Source organism: Vanacampus margaritifer, chromosome 1, assembly GCF_051991255.1.
Source record: "Vanacampus margaritifer isolate UIUO_Vmar chromosome 1, RoL_Vmar_1.0, whole genome shotgun sequence".
Classification (NCBI taxonomy): Eukaryota; Metazoa; Chordata; class Actinopteri; order Syngnathiformes; family Syngnathidae; genus Vanacampus; species Vanacampus margaritifer.
Window position 1 is genome coordinate 9,423,162 of NC_135432.1, and position 20,775 is coordinate 9,443,936.

General features: G+C 38.7%; 1 protein-coding gene across 1 annotated transcript; it reads right to left on the bottom strand.

Annotated features, from left to right (window-relative positions):
• Nucleotides 1-1,312: 1,312 nt before the first annotated feature.
• On the bottom strand, nt 1,313-17,670 carry LOC144035342 (major facilitator superfamily domain-containing protein 6-A-like). The gene is made up of 7 exons (XM_077544963.1): nt 17,397-17,670; nt 14,467-15,898; nt 12,335-12,432; nt 9,790-9,951; nt 8,733-8,831; nt 4,677-4,969; nt 1,313-1,951 (listed from the first exon to the last, which is right to left on the bottom strand). The coding sequence occupies exons 2-7, from the start codon at nt 15,894-15,896 to the stop codon at nt 1,796-1,798; spliced, it is 2,238 nt and encodes a 745-aa protein (XP_077401089.1). The 5' UTR covers nt 15,897-15,898; nt 17,397-17,670; the 3' UTR covers nt 1,313-1,795.
• Between the last annotated feature and the right edge of the window lie 3,105 nt (nt 17,671-20,775).

Here is a 20,775-nt window from a genome sequence, read left to right on the forward strand (position 1 = left end):
AGAACAAATTGTGACAATACGTCGTCTCTTGTGCCAGCCTCTGGCAATCAAACTTTTTCAAACCTGAAAAAACACATACAAGCAAGGTGTTTTAATAAGCTTTTTTGTTTGTTTGTTTGTTTTCTTGTTATTCAGTTCAGATTGCAACTTTTGGGGAACACGTTTTCATAGCATAAACACCCATGAGCCAATGCTAGGTAGCTCTTAAAATAAATAAAATCTATTTTTTCGTTTTCAGAAACGGTATTTTCGGTAAGGCTGTCACATGTCAAAATTTTTTTTTTTTTTAAATGCTGAGTACACGTCTCTTGAAATCTACTTTGAATGTTGCAAGATGCAATATTAATAATAATAATAATAATTCATGTTTAAAATTCTGGGCCCAAGCCACCAAGCTTTTTTCAGCTGGTCGATGAAAATGTTGATTTTCTTTCTTCTTGTGATCGTGTTTCATGCATGGAACTTCCAAATGTGATTATGTTAACGCTTGTAATGTGCTTAAGATCTAAGATGATACACAACATGTTGATACATATCAAAGCACCGCTAATCATCCATAGGGTTTGTAAACCCTCACAAAGAACCCCTGTGGAATCCTGTGATTCAAAATCATTGAATTGAATCGATTAGTATCTGAAGATGAAATTTAGGGATTCAAATGTGCTTGGCCAGGTACGTTCTCACTTAACCGGGACTCTACGACGGCAATAAAGGGAAATGTCAACAATAATATAGATCACAAATGTCGACCTTGTAGCCAGAAACGCTGCAACAGGGCTGGTTTAGCACAGGGCCCCGAGCTGAGGAGGACCTCGAGAGACGGTTGACATTGGCCCGTATCACTGACAAAACAAGGGCATCGCTTCAGACACCACAACGACAATGCTTTGGAAATTCCCCGCTTACTTGCTGTTGCCGTCTAGTAGAGGGCCCGAGAGACACGGCTTATATTAGTCCACATTAAAGACACGACTGGAAACTCCCTTTGACACAGCAAGGACTTGGGAATCTATATTGAATGGGCCATGGAGGTTTATTCTGCGGCAGAGGCATCCTTGAATCCTGGTTGTGAGGAAACTTGAGTCCTTGGGGGGCTACACACACATCACACCAACACTTTTTTTTTTTTTTTTACAATAGTCTACTTTTTGAGGAAGCTTAATACTGCCCTCCCACACACGCCAATCATTTGTAGGCGCATCACGACCTCAATAACCCTCCACACGCAAGCCACCGAGGTCTTGAAAACAGCGATTCTTTCAATGCGCTACTGCCACCAAGTGGTCAATGACAGAAGTTCAAAAACATTCCGCAGGGAAGGAAAATATTTTTATGTCAGTGCAAGATCAAGATCAGAGAGTTGAAATAGGCCTTCAGCAATACATGTACAGTATTGGGAATTCTTTGGCATTTCATTTTAAATGGTCACTTTCAGTGAACTGAGAGTTCGACGGCATGATTAGTTCCCAAACTGCCGTCATCGCGTCTCTAATAGATGATACAAAAAAACATCTGAAATAACTGCGATGACAGGATGAATTTAAATACTGTTTTGAATATTACAGCGCTTCGCTGGGAATGTGGAAGATAAGGCGCGTAAAAGTGACTTTTGCCAAGCAAACAGCAATGTTGATGTCAAAACTGGTTTCATTTCACATACCAGCTCAGCAAAGCCCGAAAATAGACAACTCTTAAATTAAGTTTAAATTAAATCACCATCAGATGGTAGAACTTACGAAAGAGGCACTTTTTCAACAGGGGAAGGTCTACAGTCTCAATGTGACAGGAAGTTCAACTACTCGAATTTGAAGTTCTTCTTTCCATCCGGCGTCAGCTGCTCTTTGTTACAGTCTGTCGGAGCTGCGGGGGCGGGGCTCGGCCCGGCCGTGGGTTCGACGCCGCCATCACCAGCAATTCTGCACGTCGCATCCCCCGCTCTGTCGTTAGGAACCTGGCCGTCAAGACGAGAAACAGCTGACGCACGTTGTCCATGTTTGTGCTTACACATTCACGTGAGTGTCATGCAAGGAAGAGCGGTGGCGACGTGCAGAAAGATATCACACACGTGCATGCATGTGTGACTATGAGAGGACGTCAGGGATATCGTGCAGGTTTTCTTCTCACACATATGGCTGAAACATTGTAACAACACACTACTAAAACACTCTCATATGCACCACTGGAACAATCCCATACAAGCGACTCAAATGCTCTCATTCACACAACACTCTCATGCACACTACTGAAACAATTTCACACAACTGAAAGACTCTCATACACAACTGAATCACTCTCATTCACAATACTATAGCACTCTCACACTATTGAAAATATTTTTACTCAGACTATACTGAAATGCGCTCTCCTTCACACAACTGAAATGATCTTTTACACTTTTATAATGCAATCAAACTGTTTTTTTTTGGTCACTCACTGCTGAAAAACTCTCATTCGCATGAATAAAATGCTCCAACACTACTGAAACACACACAAAAAAAACTTTCATGCAGACTACGGAAACACTCACACTGAATTTTTGTGGTGCTCACACACACTGAAATAGTCTCATCTACTACTGAAATGCTCTCATACGCCTTACTGAAATGATATATTTCAGTACATCATATGAGCAGATTATATGTGTGAGAGTAGTGTGTGAGATCGTTTTAGAATTGTGTCAGGAGAAAAACAATTCTGTAGTGTGTGTGTAAGCATTTCAGTAGTGTGTATGTAAGTGTTACATGTGTCTGAGAGCATTCCTCCAGTAGTATGTGTGAGAGGTAGTCCAGAAATACGCCCCTGAAGGCCTCTCATACAACACAGCCTAATAGTGCACACACACACACAAGTACAAATGGGATAACAAATGTCTCACCTCTCTGCAGCGAAAGGGGCCACCAGTAAGAAGAGAAAGCATCAAGTCAGAAATATTGATAAGTATAAATATATATATTTTTAGCCTTCTTCTCTACCACCGCACTTTTAAAAACTTAATTGTCAATGTGAGATGTCTTCAAAAGGGCACAGACTGACTGTAATTTACGTTTCAACAGAGATGAATTGAATCAAAAATGGATGCGATGTAAATTCAGATCCTGTAGGTGTGACCCAAGCTCGGTTTTGTGCTCTCAGGTGACTAAGCAGTCAGACTCACTCCAATGGAAGTCAAATAAAAAAGGATCGTAAATAGTTGCAATTGGCGGGTTTGGTTTATTTGACCGATGAGCAAAAAAAACGAAATAAAAATGGCAGCGCTAATGGCATGCCTCCACGCGAAAAATAAGAATCGGCAATTCACACAATTAGTCAGAGTGACGGGTCAATTAATTGACTTTTTTTGTTGCTTGCTCTCGACGCTGCAAAGGATAGAGTGAAGTACATTAGCTTTAAGTCTAGCCACTATGTTTTGCAATATTACTCACATTTAGCCAAACCATTTGCTAGGGATGTATATTATATGAGTACAGTGGGACCTTGAAGTTTGAACATAATTCGTTCCTGCGAAGTGTTCAAAGTCTGAATTGTTCAACCTCCGAAACATTTTTTCCCATAGGAAATAACGTAAATGCAATTAATCCGTTCCCAAGCTCCAAAAACAGAAAATTCCTATTTTAATTTCTATTTATGTTTTTTTACATTTACACCTGTACAGTATTTAAACAATAAAAAAAAAACTTACCTTTTTTGTTGTGGTGTGATGTAATCAGTGGATGATAAATGCTATGTTAATGCTGGATTTAGTGCACTGCTGAGTTTGTGTATTTTAGTTTGGGCATATTGTTAGACAACTAAGCGGTCCTTGTGTGAGTTGTTTAATGGGCACATTATTGAACAGCTAAGGGGGGGGTCTTCGTGCCAGTATTTACAGAAGTAGTCATGGTAGTTGCAACGGCGCGATAATCTCCTTCCTAATTCCACTGTGGTTCGTAGCACCGTATGTTTTTCTTTGCTGCCACTGGTACTGTTGTCTTTCTTTGGGCCCAATGGCGAAGAAAATTGTCGTGGAAAAATCAAAATGCACTCGCGAGTATGGAGCACCTCCGGGAGTATGCACGATCTGACTGGAAATGAGCAGTGCATCGTCTCAACTACCGCAACGTGAGCATACGGCATCGCTCGGCTGCGCTCGGCTTCACGTTTTCGAGGTACTTTCGGCTTAGCTTCATTTGCTTGGGCGTTCGAACTCCGAAAATGAGTTCAAACTCCGAGGCATTTTTTACTCTGATTTTTTGGGTTGGAGTTCGTTTTGTACGAGTTCCGAGACGTTCAAACTCTGAGGTTCCCACTGTGATTTTATAAATACCAGTAAGAAAACCCAATAATTAGGGTTTGGTCAGCAGTTTTTAAAGTGTCCAATCCCTCATAGTGGCTAGCTACCGTGGCTTACCCTTTTCTCTGTACAACACAATCAATTCCGTTTATCCTCCTCACCCGCATCTTGTGCTAGATTATGATGATTATTTTTTGGGTATATCTGGTGGGCACATCCCCAAACGCAATGAGTTTTTGTCACGTTTTGCAGTTCAGGTCAGCGATAGTCACTCTCGTTCTGCCACCCGGATGTAATGTTTACAAACATTATGAAACGGTCTGTTAAACCAATTAATAAGGTGAAACATTTTCCAACCAGACAGTGAAATGAACTGATTTGTTTTGTGTAAAATGACACGGCTCACCTGTAGGGGCTGCGTCTCACGTGGCAGCTGTCCACTTTTGGCCAAGCTCACCATTTCTTTGATCTGAGCAATGGCAAAGGCGATGGTGACCCAGGGGGCACCCGAGAGCACCCAGGCCGGCCGGGCTATGTCCTCTTGCTCTTCCTGGTACTTGGTCTTCTTTACGGGAAGAGGGGCGACCTGGTGGTTGAGGATGGTACTCCCACCGAGGCTTTGGGTCTCTACCAGGTCAATGGTGGCAATGGGAACAGGGCTGGAGGGGACCGGAATGTTCTCTGCCAACATTTTGTCTTCTAGTATAACAAAAGACAAAGAAGAAAAATGTTTAATTTCAATACGGTGGAGTGGTTAGCACATCTGTCTCTTTTGAGATCGGGTGTGTGAACCTCATCGGGTTATGACGACCTGAGTTTGTGTCATAGTTAATCGCTAATACATTAGTAATCAGAATTACAGTAATTCTATCCATCCCATCCCATTTTTTATTTATTTTTATTTTTATAAAGCGTGTCCTCATGTAGGTCATGACTGAGCTGGAGCTTTCCCAGCTGACTTTCAGAGTCAGGTTACACCTTAGACTGGTCACCAGACAATTGATGATGATGATGATGATGCTTTATTACAGATGCAAAATCCAACCACAAACAAACCAACTCCACAATAAAAAATAAAAAAAATACACACATACCAAAATACACTAGGAAGCATCATATTAAAAGACAACAATACCAATGTTTCCAGAACGGGGACTGGTATCGTGTAGCACTTAAACTGATGTTAACCCTTTCAGTTACAAACATTTCACTCGCGCTAGTCCACCCAGGCCTATATAGTAGGGGTGGGAATCTTTAAATGTCTCACGATTCGATTTGATTCCGATTTTTGGGTCTGCGATTCGATTCAGAATTGATTTTCTATTGAGAACGATTTTTTATTCAAAATGATTTGATTGACAATGATTTATGCTTCAATCTATAGATGCGCAAGAAATCATAATGATCTACTTCAGTCTGACTCACTTTATCACTCAAAAGAACGGCACCACACTGCAAATAAACAACTTTTACTGGAATAACTTGATTGTGACCTTTTCCTTCTACTCTCTAATGTGGCTACAACTTAACAGTGTATGGAACCACACTGCCTCTCAGTGGCCAAACAGGGTACAACATAAACAGCACTGCAAACTAGAAAAATTCCCACGGAAATTTTGAATGGGACTGCTGACTCTTGTAAATGAGCTGAACAGTTTAAAATTCAAACCACTGGAATCGCTCAAGAGATGTGGAAGTTAACCATAATTAACATCAACTAAAAATATCTTACTGTCCCTTTAAGAAAAATGCACTTTCACGCACACACATTTGACTTTGTAAATGAGCTGAACAGTTTAAAATTTAAACGACTGGAATCGCTCAAGAAATGTGGAAGTTAACCATAATCAACATCAACTAAAAATATCTCACTGTCCCTTTAAGAAAAATGCACTTTCACGCACACACATTTGACTTTGTAAATGAGCTGAACAGTTTAAAATGTAAACGACAAAAATCGGTCAAGAAATGTGGAAGTTAACCATAATCAACATCAACTAAAAATATCTCACTGTCCCTTTAAGAAAAATGCACTTTCACGCACACACATTTGACTTTGTAAATGAGCTGAACAGTTTAAAATGTAAACGACAAAAATCGGTCAAGAAATGTGGAAGTTAACCATAATCAACAGAAACTAAAAATATCTCACTGTCACTTTAAGAGCGCACACACATTTTTGACTTGGAGCCGTCACGCGCCCCACATTCCATTGAGATTGTATGAGAGACGCACCCCTTGAACAAAAGCCTCTCACGACTTAACGGTTCGAGATACAGATTCAAGAAATAGCTCGTTAGAACGGCAAGGGTTTGGGGAACACGAGCATGTTCTCATTTTTTTAATCGGATGAAAAATGACCAAATGAGAGCAGGTTGAAAACTTATGATTTATCAGAAATGAAACGCGAAAGGCGCCTGAATTTAACATGGAAGAGATAGGCGAGTTGGTCCGACTTGTACGAGCTTAAAGTGAAAATAAAGGTACTAAATGACACCTTAGCCAAATAAAAGTTAGTTTGTCTGAAAGAAGACACTCGTGACTACAAAATGTGAGAATTTGATGTCTAGTGAGCAAAGATTGTGGCCATGGTGACGAGTTGAAGTGAAACTTTTGCAAATAGAACTTTTCTTTTTTCCCGCCACTCTAAAGTTAATTGGTCAACAGAGTGCGGTAGAAGCCTAATTCACTCACTGTCTTTGAACCCGCACAGGGGGGAGAGCTTTCATTCCTTAAAAAAGATTTCGACACTGAGCTAAAGATGGGAAAAATTCCTACAAAATGAGCAAAAATTCGTATCGGTCGGATAACGTATGCATGCGCAGCGTGTCTTGGAAAAAGGTGCTTGATCTGTAATTTGTTCCCCCTTTCTCCATTCATTTCCTATGGGAGTTTTTTGGGAGTTTTTGGGGAATTGCGTCGCCATGGTAACTCGGAATTCCTAGAAAAGTAATGCCGCACCGAGTCAGATCGAGCCGCATCGTTTGATACCTCATTTGTCCCGGTGCAATCTACGGTACGGGCCGCATTTTTGCGGAAAAATCTCGGGATTTTCTAGGGTGGAGAGTAATATGTGCTGCTTTCAGCAGTCCCAAAATAAACCCATTTTTGTAGGATAGTAATATGTGCTGCTTGCTACGCTCAGCAGTCCCATAATAAAGACACACAGACAAAGGCAAAGCAGTACAAAATAATTTAAATAGAATCAATTTTGGGACATTTAAAATCGATTCTGAATCTACTAAATGAGAATCGCGATTCTTATAAGAATCGATTTTTTGGCACACCCCTACTATTTAGTAATACTCTCAGTGCATCATTATATGCCATCCTGATTTTTTGCAAACTAGTTCGGCTTTAATTTAACCATAGGTGTGCCGTATGCAGAGGAGTACAGTATGCTCTGAACAGCGACAGCTTCACCTCCTTAGTATATGCATTAAACTTACGTCCAAGCATATTTGCCTGCGTATATAAGGCTCGGCGCTGTCTACAGATACCTGAATTTGCATGAATTTTGAAGCCATGGAAGACACACACACACACAAGCACAGGAAAAACATGCAAATTCCTCACAGGAAGGCCAGAAACCGGTTTTGAACCCAACCTCAGAATAGTTGGGTGGATGTGCTAACACCACATCCACCATTAAGGGCTGGGTTTAAAAAAAAAATAAAAAATCAATATTGAATCGATTTTTCTTTTCCAGACTGATATCTATTCATAAAACCACGATTTGATTATTTTAATATCTCTTTTTCCCATAAATTTATAAGACAATAGAATTTAAAAAGGGCATTTTTTTTGTATCTTACTGTTTTGTTGAAATGTATCGTTCACATTAATTTAAAAATATGTTCTTACATTTAAGAAACACCTGACTTATCGCAATTTAAGACAATTCAGAATCTTTTTAATTTATATTTACAATTATTGTTTCTGAATTATGAAAATATTTTCATCTCATCCTTGCTGGTGTCAATGTTTAACACAAGTGATTATAACACATATTACTTTCATTAACAAACAAAATCCTTTAATCAATTACTGCCTCTGCAAAGTTTAATTTGGAATTGAATGTTTGTGGAGTTTTTATCATGTCCTTGATATTTAAGAAGTATTGATGGTCCATAATTAATCAATATTGGAATGAAGTGAATCGAATCGCAAAAATAAATAAATCAATCGAAATCAAATTGATCTGAACTGATGTGAATTGATTTGAAATCCAATCGATGGAGGAAATTAGAATTGATACCAAGCCCTACCGTTAAGACTCAATTAAATGAAAAATACCAAGTATGATGCCACCAGAAAATGTCTTCGTATTGAACGCATGCCACTTCCATTCTAAATGTTGGTAAGTTAGGACCTTCATAAACCAGGAAAGTCTCTTTCAGTATTTACATCATGTGCATGCCCACTGATAACTTGAGAGTTTGGAAAGCAAGGCGTTACTCACCGTTTCCCTCCCTTTTGCCTGTCAGACACTGGATGAGGACGAAGATGAGGAGTATGATCAGAGAAGCCATGCCAATCCCCCGGAATGACGTCGCAGCGCCTGCAAAAATTCAACCAGCCAATCAGTGTGCGGCCGTTTTGCTTCATCATGCTTCATACAAGACAACATGGTCTGTGAAAAGCTGGTCAAGGACTTTAAACAATGTGGTTTGCACTCTTGTGACCTTGTGACTCGGGTTGAAAAATTACAGCAATTTTTTAAGTTGGAAACTTTTCATGGGAATTAATGGGAATGAAATTGAGTGAACCAGGAATTTACGAAATTGAAGGTTGGCTTTTAACAGGGAATTTAAATACATTTGGTGAAAATACATTTGAACATAATTCATGGATTTCATCCTAGTGTAGTGATACCTTGACTTACAAGTACCCCAACTTACTGGTTTTTCCAGTAATGAGCAATCGCCTAGTACATTTTTTGCCTCGAGTATGGAGGAAAAATGTGGGGAATGAACTTGCTTCAGATACGATGCTGCTCAAGTAAAATGAAATCAAAACACTGAAAAATTTGTATACTATGATGCTCTCTCATGTGGGCAAGGAGAGACATTGATTTTGCATTGATGTCTTTTTATGACAAAAAAAGTCTTATATGTATAGTAGTTATAACACCTTTCCAATAATTACACTTAATTCCCAAATTTAATTTACTGGACATTTCCCCCTCCTTTGATCTTCCTTGTTACCAGATAATGTTGAATTTAGAAGCTGCTGACCATTGCAAAACACTATTACACCACATCACTTTTATTTGAATGTTTTTGTGCTGATAAACTGGTAATGATGTATATGTGAAAGATATTTGTCTTTTGTTTAAAACTTCACACACACTCACACACACTCACATGCATTTGCTGCAAGAATAAATAAAACTACATGCATCATAACAACAAATCCTTCAACATGAGGATAATCTATGAGGGACAATCAGGGACGTAATTTCAGATTAACATGCGCACAAATGAATCACAATTCCAAATGAATTAGGGGCATCCTACCAAAATTACCAACCAGCAGTCCTCCCACCATGGCCCCGCAGCCGCGGCCCAGCCCGAGATGAAGACCCTGCAGGATGCCCTGGGCGGACGTCCTGAGATCTGGCGGGACGGCGGCGCTCAAGAAGGAAATACAAGCCGCCCAAACAGAGGCGTGTGTCACACCTGCAACACAACCCGCAGGTCACATGACATCCTGTAACATTCAGTTGACTTCTTCGCAAGTGAGACCAAAAATGTTTGATTTTTATTTTTATTTTTTTTTAAACCATACTTTTCAATTCAGTAGATGTCAGTGAGTAATTCATTTTGTATGTGACCAATACACTTTATGTTTGTATAAAAGAGTGAGTTATGCAGTCTATGAGAATTGACTACTATATATATGGGTGACAAAAAAATACACTGATGAATGACTGAATTTAAAGAACCATCCCCCAAGAAAAAAAAAAGTATTTTAAGAAACTAAGCTTGTCAGGATCTTTTACAAGTCGTCAGTGTGAATAATTATCTTCTAAATTTGACATCACTTTCATTGTGGTCAAAATTGTAACTATGAAACCACATGCAGGAAGAATTGCCTTATTATATCACTAAATGCACAACAAATTGATGGATAACTATTTTCCAAATCTCAAATCTGTTGCTTAATTTATTTTATAAAAGGAAACAAAAAAATGCTTGAAAATTTGAAGTGTTATTAACTCATTCACTGCCATAAATTAATTAGAAAAAAAAGATCATTAAAAATTAGGGGCAAGAGACAATTATATTGTAATTAATCACATGACTTCAATAGTTAACTCATGATTAATGAGAAATTCTATATGTTCTAAATGTACAATAAAAAAATTCTAGGTTTTCATACTCTTGTTAACAAAAGTGTTTTTTTTTAAACTAATAGAAATAGTTCAAATGAATTTTTGACGTTTATAGCCGTCAACGGCTGTGAATGAATAATAAAAAAAGAAAGAAAGAAAATATAAAAAATTCGGGGCGTCAGGCGATTAAAGTTTTTAATCGTAATTATTCGCATGACTTCACTAGTTAACTCGCGATGAATCACAAATTTTATGTACAAAACTAAATGTACAATAAAAAAATCTAGCTTTTCAACAAAAGTGGAAACAAATGTTAAACTAATAGAAATAGTTAGAATACATTTTTTACGTTTATAGCCGTCAACGGCTGTGAATGAATAAAAAAAAGAAAAGAAAGAAAATATTATTAAAAATTCGGGGCCTTAGGCGATTAAAGTTTTTAATCGTAATTAATCGCATGACTTCACTAGTTAACTCGCGATGAATCACAAATTTTATGTACAAAACTAAATGAACAATAAAAAAAATCGAGATTTTCAACATAAGTGGAAAAAAATGTTAAATAGAAATAGTTCAAATTAATTTTTGACGTTTATAGCCGTCAATGGCTGTGAATTAATTAAAAAAAAGAAAAAAGAAAATATAAAAAATTCGGGGCGTCAGGCGATTAAAGTTTTTAATCGTAATTAATCGCATAACTTCACTAGTTAACTCGCGATGAATCACAAATTTTATGTACAAAACTAAATGAACAATAAAAAAATTTAGATTTTCAACAAAAGTGGAAAAAAATGTTAAACTAATAGAAATAGTTCAAATTAATTTTTGACGTTTATAGCCATCAACGGCTGTGAATGAATAAAAAAGAAAAGAAAGAATATATAAAAAATTCGGGGCGTCAGGCGATTAAAGTTTTTAATCGGAATTAATCGCATGACTTCACTAGTTAACTCGCGATTAATCCAAAATTTTATGTACAAAACTAAATGAACAATGAAAAAATCTAGCTTTTCAACAAAAGTGGAAACAAACGTTAAACTAATAGAAATAGTTAGAATACATTTTTTACGTTTATAGCCGTCAACGGCTGTGAATGAATAAAAAAAAGAAAAGAAAGAAAATATTATTAAAAATTCGGGGCCTTAGGCGATTAAAGTTTTTAATCGTAATTAATCGCATGACTTCACTAGTTAACTCGCGATGAATCACAAATTTTATGTACAAAACTAAATGAACAATAAAAAAATTTTAGATTTTCAACAAAAGTGGAAAAAAATGTTAAACTAATAGAAATTGTTCAAATTAATTTTTGACGTTTATAGCCGTCAACGGCTAAAATCAATAATAAAAAAAAAGAAAATATTATAAAAAATTCGGGCCGTCAGGCGATTAAAGTTTTTAATCGTAATTAATCGCATGACTTCACTAGTTAACTCGCGATTAATCACAAATTTTATGTACAAAACTAAATGTACAATAAAAAAATCTAGATTTTCAACAAAAGTGGAAAAAAATGTTTAACTAATACAAATAGTTTATAGCCGTCAATGGCAGTTAATGAGTTAAAAGTGAAGACAATTTATCAGACTTTTGGCACATATTTTAGAACCTCAAGTAGATGCACATGATTTGCTTGACAGGCCACAAAAAAAAAAAAAAGTCGGGTCATATCTGGCCCCTAAGCCTCCATTTGGACACCTGCGTCCTAAACTATTCATAAACATTACCTTGGAGGACCTCCATTGGCAGCACAGTCCAGGCATTCTGCAGGTACGAGATGTAGAGGTATCTCGCAGTGTTGCAGCCCAGGCCGATATAAAGCACCCTGAGGGCGAGAACACGTCGGCATTTAAGCATCTGGGCGACGTCTCCAATCTAAAACCGTCAACGCTGTCCTACATGAACAAAGCAATCTTAACACGACCCACCCTTAGACCACAAATTCATGACTAGTCGGGATTATTGTGTTTGCTCAGAACACACACACAACGTGTTTGCAGACACGCACGTGACAGCTCGGTGCGAGCTTTTGAAAGAGCACCGCAATGTAGTCACGGTGCTTCAACGTAGTTATGTCTAGTCGCCCTTTAATGGCATGCAACCACGCAGAGAATACAGCCGTGTGATCTCCCTTTAATGGCAGCCGCACGGAATGTGGAGGCCTGGCAGAAGGACCTCGAACACACGGTTTAAAAAGTTGCAGCTGACTGCAAATTCACCACCACATCAATGACAGATGGATGAATTGGGTGGAGTTGTACAGATGCTCAGCAAGGTGTCCTTGAGCACAGAACGGAACCCGCAGAGCACCAGGGGTCAAAAACTTGTGAAATTGACATTTCCCTGGCTTGTGGGATTAAAATCTCTATTAAAACTTCACTTGGCCCAAAAAATATTATGATGAAGGACACTAAAGCTCAACCCTTAATTGTCATCAACAGAGTTGTGGAATCCAAGTCCAGAAAGTAAAAGTCCTGCCACAAATTGGCTTTAGCCACAGGCATTTCTACTCAACTGGCAGATAAACAAGCTAAAAAAAAAAAAATTGGGGGGCTGCAGCTATGAGATTTTTATTTTATTTTTTAGAACGGATTATTCCATGTATCATCCCATCGATTGATCAAGTAATCTGATAAATACTGATTTTGGATTATTAAAGATTATCATGCTCTCCTGTAAGGCTGCACGATATTGGAAAAACATGTTATAGTTGCTGAATATAGCGATATCATTGCAATATTTAGCATGTACATAAAGAAATCACATTTTTATTATCTAATGAAAGAATTATATTTTTTCATGTGGTAAAATAAGCAAACTCAATGTCTCTTAATTAATTGGAATTACCTCTTGGATGGCGGTGCACATTTTAGTTAACGTCAGACTGGTCAAATTCAGATAAAAACATTAAATTCTATATGAAACTCATTGCGTGTCTTTGCGATATTCATATTGAATGGGCCAATATGAAGATATCGATATTTTTTTTTAGATATACTGTGCGGCCCTACTCTCCTGTAGTATCTGTGACTGAGTATGTGTATGGCTTTAAAAGGCGGAGCCTGGTAAGTGACATGGGTGTCAGCAAATAAGGTTGTAGAGTGGTTGGCTATTAACTCATTCACTGCCATTGACGGCTATAAACGTCAAAAATTCATTTGAACTAATTCTATTAGTTTAACATTTTTATGTAGTGAGTATGAGTATGAAAATGTACATTTAGAACAGATATAAAATTTGTGATTAATCGTGCGTTAACTTGTGAAGTCATGCGATTAATTACAATAAAAAATTGTAATCGCCTGACGAGATGATTATTACAAATTAGGGGCGTCAGATGATTACATTTTTTACTCGTAATTAATCGCATGACTTTAATAGTTAACTCATGATTAATCTCAAATTTTATATCTGTTCTAAATCTACAATTAAAACAAATATAGGTTTTCATACTCTTGTTAACAAAAGTAGAAAAAAATGTTAAACTAATAGAAATAGTTAAAATAATTTTTTTGACGTCTATAACCGTCAATGGCAGTGAATGATTTAATTGGCTAACCCATTAGCTAGTCAAGCGGTGCATGCAACTGCTGCATCATTAGACCATGTGAAAAAATTACTGTGGAACATAGAGGTAGAAATTTTGCTTGGATTTGGTTTAAAAAAAAAATCTAATTTAGAATTGATTCCATTAATTGCTTCATCCCTAATTGATAATGTTCAAAAGGACATAGTTCTCAGTCTTTGCACGTTTTCAGACATATTCTTCAAACAAATGCGTTTGGAAAAAAATCTCAGATTTTGCTCTCCAGGGACTTCGAAAATGATGTAGCGCTCCAAGACACGTTCAAGATCTCACCTGACGTGTCCCACCAGCTCGATGAACTTGTGGCTGGTGAAGTAGGCGGCGAGCTCCGAGACATGACTCATGACAGAGCACACACCAAAGAGTGTGTAGGTGCCATGAAGGTCCTCCAGGTGCCAGTACAGGAAGCTGAAGACAAACCCGTAGCCGAAGCCCATGAACCAGGCCACGAATAGAACCGAGCTGTAGCGCACGCTGCACAGAAGCTTCAGAAGGTCGCTGTAGTGGAATTCCTGACCGGCAGCGGCACTACCGCTGTTTGGATCCGAGTTGGACGGCGCCCGCGAGTTGTCCGTCTCTTCTGCTACACCCTCTGGAAGCTGCTGCCGATATTCAGCACCATTTTCAAAGTAGAACTGAGTGGCAACAATGAAAGCCACACCCATTAGAACGCCGAAGACGATGAAGGCGATCTGGTAGTTGCGCAGGCGGAAGTCGGGCAGGATGCAGCTGAGGCTGTCGGTGCTGACGCTAACGTGCGTGTGGTCGATCCAGATGCCCACCAGCAGCATGGCGAGCCCCCAGCCCAGAGAGCCCCACATCCTCTGCAGGCCGTAGCGATCGCGGGCCTTGCCGAGGTACTGCAGCGTGACCGTGTCCACGATAGTGACGGCCGGAGCGCTGAAGAACTCGCCCACGATGATGAGAAGTAAAATGATGAGGAAGATGTTCTCCACTTGGGAGCTGTCATAGATGATATGATACTCCTTGTGACTCGTCGTCGGGACAGGGCTGACAGTTGTGGTGGTGTTGCTATCAGGGGTCGTATCATTGATGCTTCGCTTGCTTCTGGGGACTACGAACTTAGTGAGCCAGCGGAGGTCAATGAGGCTGCGGCGGATGCGCTCGCTGGAGTTGCCGTCCTGTGTGAAGTTTCCAGGTGGGAGAGCGGTTGTCACCGTGGTCACGTCGACACCCGTCTCCACACATTTCATGTCGGCTGGCTTCACAAAGCCAATGGCGCAGTTGAACACCAACCAGCAGAAGACCGAGAACAGCAGCACCGCCTTCCCCTTCTTGAAGCGGTCGGCCACGACGCCCCAGAACGGCGCGCTGCAAAATTCGATGAAGTAACGGATGCCCACCAGGAGGCCGCTGCGACTGGCGGACATGCCCAGCTGCTTATAGTAGACCGCAAGCAGCGGGTGCAGTGAGCCGTAGGCGGCGTAGAAGAAGAAATAGAAGATTTTAGAGATGAGGAGGTGAGTGTTGATGCGGCGGAATATTCTCTCGCAGCAGTTCAAGGATGGACTGGACTGCGAGGTCACCGGCAGCTCGGCTGAGGAGTCGACGGAAAGAGGAGCAGGAACAGGAACGCTGCTCTGCTGCAATGACAGTTTGTTGAACGCCCCCTCCGGCACAGACATGTCCTGTGGATCGTCCTCATCGTCAGTCAGGATGGCAACCTTGTCATTAGCTGGCATATCTGGAGAAATATGAAATGCAAACATAAGGACCTTGAAATTCCATAACAGTTACAACTCATCACTCGGTCGTTTTTTTCCTTCGTGTTGTGAGCAAAAATTGGACTTTCGAGTAAAATTGTCAGCACTGTTAGATATTATTAACATTTTTAATACTTAATTTCATATATTAACCATTGTTATACATTATTAACATTTTAATTCTTTATATTAACCTTGTCGAAATGTTTTGTAGATGTGAGGTAGTGTTGAACTCAGTATAATTTGACCTTAAGCTGGAACATATTGTTTAGTCTAAAAAAAATTCCTTCTCAGCGTTCTGTGCGAAAACACATTTGGTCCTTGAGAACAGAATCTGCTTCGAACACACACACCCCTGCTCATGTAAAAGTACCCAGAGAGTATGTTTTGTCTACAAATGAAAGAGAGGCGGTCGGTTTAACTATAAGAAGCCATTTTACACGCGGAAGAGACACATGCGGCACTCTGAAATTCCACCTGTTATGTGATGTTTGGAGCCTGTCACGATGTCCAGAGATCTCTGTTAGATTAAATCATTTTTGCAAAGGTGTTTTTTCTTACATTAAATCTGTCTTCAAGTTTTGGAACACGCAAATAGGACAAATATTTTGTTATTCCTCTTCAGCACCAAATGAAAAATCCACTCTTCTCACATAAAGATTTGAGAAATTTTCCACCCATTTTCTGATAATTTAGAAAAATGTCAAGCTGTGTATAATGTTAAATTAAACCCATATCATTTTGATGAACACTTGGGCCTCATACACTACTGTAGTTTAATGTTAGTCATTATTGTGGTACTTGCCGAGGAAAACAATTTTTATTTGGTAGGCCTACTTGGTGTAAAAAGTTGGAGAACCTGACTGTGTGAATTGTGAACATAGCATTTGTTCAGAATCATTAACTCACTCTCTACTTTCTAATCACTCAGCTACTAAATCACTTTTAAAATCAGATACATATCGGTCATTGTGTAAAACATGTGTAATGTGGCTTTTTTTTAATCCAACTATATAAAAATCCATATATGGAGAATTAATAAATAAATAAAGACTCCATAATCATTAGAGCTTTTTAGTACACTTTGTACAAACCCTTACACAGTAAAGTGACTGTATTAGGAGAGTACGGAATGAGTGAATTAGTCACAACACAAGCCACTGCTGAAACATAGCATGCATAGCAGGGGACCTTTTAAAAACAGCGAGTGTCAGTCCCGCACCGCAGTTTGTCCGTCACACGCTCCGACGCGGAAGTACTTTCTGTCTTTCACAAACCTTCTAAGACGTCTAAAGTGTACGTCAGATCAAACTAAAACGCTTGTAGAAAAGATCTAATTAAAAGGTATTTTGGAAATTAAAACTAAATTTAACACATTATAGACACTATTGAACAACAAATAACAATATTGTATGAACTAGGCAATTTCATGTCCAATACAAATGCAAACGGGGTGAGAAATAAATGTGAACCGCTTACCTGCTTAGGTCACCGATCCCATTCACGTCAAACTACTATTTCGCACTTTCTCTTTGAGATGCTCTCTTTCTGGTAGGACATTTTACCAACGAAATCCTATCATGTATCTGCGTTTATCGCTTTAATCTAATACAAGTCGTCGTACGGTGTTAATTTAATACGTGTATCTATTTGTCGCCGGCTCTTTTGTCTTATTCGTGTTAGCTCGTCGAACCGGAGTTCCCACCTGTCCTGGACCGACATCAGCATCAAGCCAGAAATTGTGAATAAAATAAACTTCCGTAACTTGCTTTCACAATAAGAAACTATGTTACGTCACGTTTGTACTGTCTTTACATGAATGAGTAACGCTGTCCCTCACACCATTTTGAAGTGTGCATGATGTATGTTTATGTATGTATTTTTTCTTATATGACGATTCACCGCGAACAATCAGTTGGACTGGACAGCTACTGAACGTATTGGTCTTTATATTTTTCTACATCCGGTATGCATACGGGTCAAATTCGATGAGCTTCCTTCGATGAGTCGAGAAAAGGGGATCCTCCCAATGTCATTAATAAATTAACAATGCCGGCCGAGACCGGAGATTCTGCCTCGCCTTCGACTATATGAGCTCGGCGTCCAACGCAATCTGGACCAGATTTCTTTTCTTTCTTTCTTTCTTTTTCACATTTTGATTATAAAATGAAAATCATAACAACACGTCTAACCCCTAACCCTAACCACCACCAAGATGAACTCAGGTTTAGCGTGTTCAGTTGTTTTTTTTAAAGACAATACTTTAAATTAAAGATAGATAGATAGATGGATGGATGGATAGATAGATAGATAGATAGATAGATAGATGGATAGATGGATAGATGGATAGATGGATGGATGGATGGATGAATGGATGGATAAACAAATTATTTTTGGGTACTAGTGTACGATTTAAAATATAAGGAATCAATAAACAATTTCAAAAAGCAATAAAGCATACTGCACAAGTGCAACAAATCTTGTTACCTGCAGAGGGCGACTTTGACTGTACTGACAGTTGACGTGACGTCATCTTGATTGTTTTTCATAGAAACCAAATATGATAGCAAAAGTTGATCTCAAAAGTCATTCAATTATGTCACACTTATTTTAATGTTTTTCAAACAACATGGATATTTTTTTCATTCATAACTACAAATGAACAAAGTGTAAGAAATGCAAGAATGTAAAAATAGAATGATCAAGGAAGGTATTTTTAAGTAATAAAGCATGAAGAGGGTTTTATTGAGAATTAAACTGCAAAGAAGAGGATATGCTCGGTGTCCCATATAAAACCAGATACTAGTCCAGTACAGTGGTACCAATTGACTTACGAATTGAATTTGATCCTTGAACACACTCATAACTTAACATACGTAGTATACTCATATACAAGGCGGCAGTCTGATTCTAGATTTGATGGAAACGTGAAAAAGGCTAAATTGCAGTATATCAGTAATTTTTCGCACACCATTCGATCGCATGTTTGCTACGCTACACAGCTTGCATTAAAATATCCGTCTAAATACTACATCGAAGTTTGTTTTGTCAATCTAAGTCTGTTTAAATTGTATGTTAGCATGAAGCTCGCGGATAAGTAATGTAATTATCGTTGTTTCATTTCAAGTTTCACAGTAAACTTAAACTGGAAGTGGCAATAATTAGTTTATATAATAAGCACTTGGTCTGTTGTTTGAAGAAATGTTGACTTGCTGCCAAACTGTTGCTTGTTGTGAAGTTTGCTGCGGCCACCTTGTGAAAAAAAGAACAAACACATGACATTTAGGTACCAATTTATAAATGTTGCCCATTGTAATGAATTGAAATACCTTTAATCTGATCCAGCCCCCCAAAAACATCATAATATGTGTATGTGTTATTAATAAAGAAAAATTGCACAGGTGGCTGAACATAATAAGAGAATATAAAGAAATAAAATGGTAACTTCTAAAAGGTGTCATTTATTACTTTATAGTATTTGTTCACAACGACCAGTTGAAAGTAGCTAAGTCCAAACAGGATGGTGATATAATAACAGGTTCAAAATGTGATTATTAACGTTACAATTAGCATTCTATTAGCGAGTCAGCAAAAGGTAGGACTTTTTTGTTCACCTTCTGACAATTACACAGCACCACCACATCCATATAGTAAACACCTAATTAAATTTACGACTTGTGCGGATGTACCACTCTCACGCTACATGAGTTGCATAACACTGAAGCATGCATTGGCAATAAAAACACTTGCCATCGATAAATATATGTGCCAGAAAGACCTGGCAACTACATTGTACAGTAATTTAGTAATTTTGTGATTAGCTGCCACTATAATGCGGTTTTTGCTTGACTTTCATTAGAGCGTAAGAGTAAAGGATCTACAGTAATGTATGATTTTAGCGGCTAGCCCTTCTAGCACAACATTAACAAAAACAACTATCCAGGTTTGACTGATACCAACAACTGAACTCCTTGCGTACCCCTGCTATTGACAGTTTGCACCGACGTCACGTGATCATGTGACTGCCCTATGACGGATGGCGGAAGAAAATGATTGTTGAATTGAAGTGGACGTGACCCGGAGCGACTTAGTGACTTAGCGACTGTTATTTTACAAATTAAAAGTTATTATTGCCCATAGAGCCATGAAATCTACTACTACAAGCAAAGTTCGCCTGTCAGTCGAAGTTGCACATTTAGTCGGGACTCATAGAGCGCGATATTTCCTTAAGTTGGAGACCGCTAGTTTGAAAACACCCCTTTACCTTCTGTTGCCTGCTGTTTTTACCAAATTAATCAAATCGCCGACTTTGCCGGAATTCACAGCGCACGACCTACATCATTATGTAGTCGATGCCGTCTCTTCTCCTGACAACGAGGCTGATTCAAAAGCTTGTCGCTGGCTGAGTCCCTGAGACGAGATGCTACGCTCACACCGGACGGAGGACAATATACCTCGTAATGCGAAGGTAAAACTTGGTTATCATACTAACTGACTTATTTTTAAATAGTCCATTCTATATTGAAACGCTGTGATGATGTTATGTTACTATGTTTACTAGCATGGAAGAAATGACTATCGTAGTGGCATGAATATGAAAAACTCCAAGCAAAAAGACGAAATCCCCCATTATTAAACAGTCAAATGCACTTAATAGTTTTGAAGAAGGTGCATTTTAAAACTAAGCTGTGTGTTCGTGCAGTTGGAGTGGACGCTAACAATCTGGCTCATTAATGTGATTTGAAACACGCAATTGTTACACCTCTGTTACAAATCTTTCTTAGAGTGTACGTTTACTAGTAAAATGTTTGAAAATGTATCTACTAACCTCGCAAAAAAAAAAAAAAGATAGCTGCAA

What these genes read in the sequence shown, in the direction of transcription:
- LOC144035342 (XM_077544963.1), bottom strand. Translation starts at nt 15,896, where the DNA reads ATGCCAGCTAATGACAAGGTTGCCATCCTGACTGACGATGAGGACGAT. An exon ending in GCCAATGGAGGTCCTCCAAG is followed by an intron (nt 9,952 to 12,334) that starts GTAATGTTTATG and finishes GTTGTGTTGCAG; the next exon opens with GTGTGACACACGCCTCTGTT. An exon ending in AGGCAAAAGGGAGGGAAACG is followed by an intron (nt 4,970 to 8,732) that starts GTGAGTAACGCC and finishes TTGTTATACTAG; the next exon opens with AAGACAAAATGTTGGCAGAG.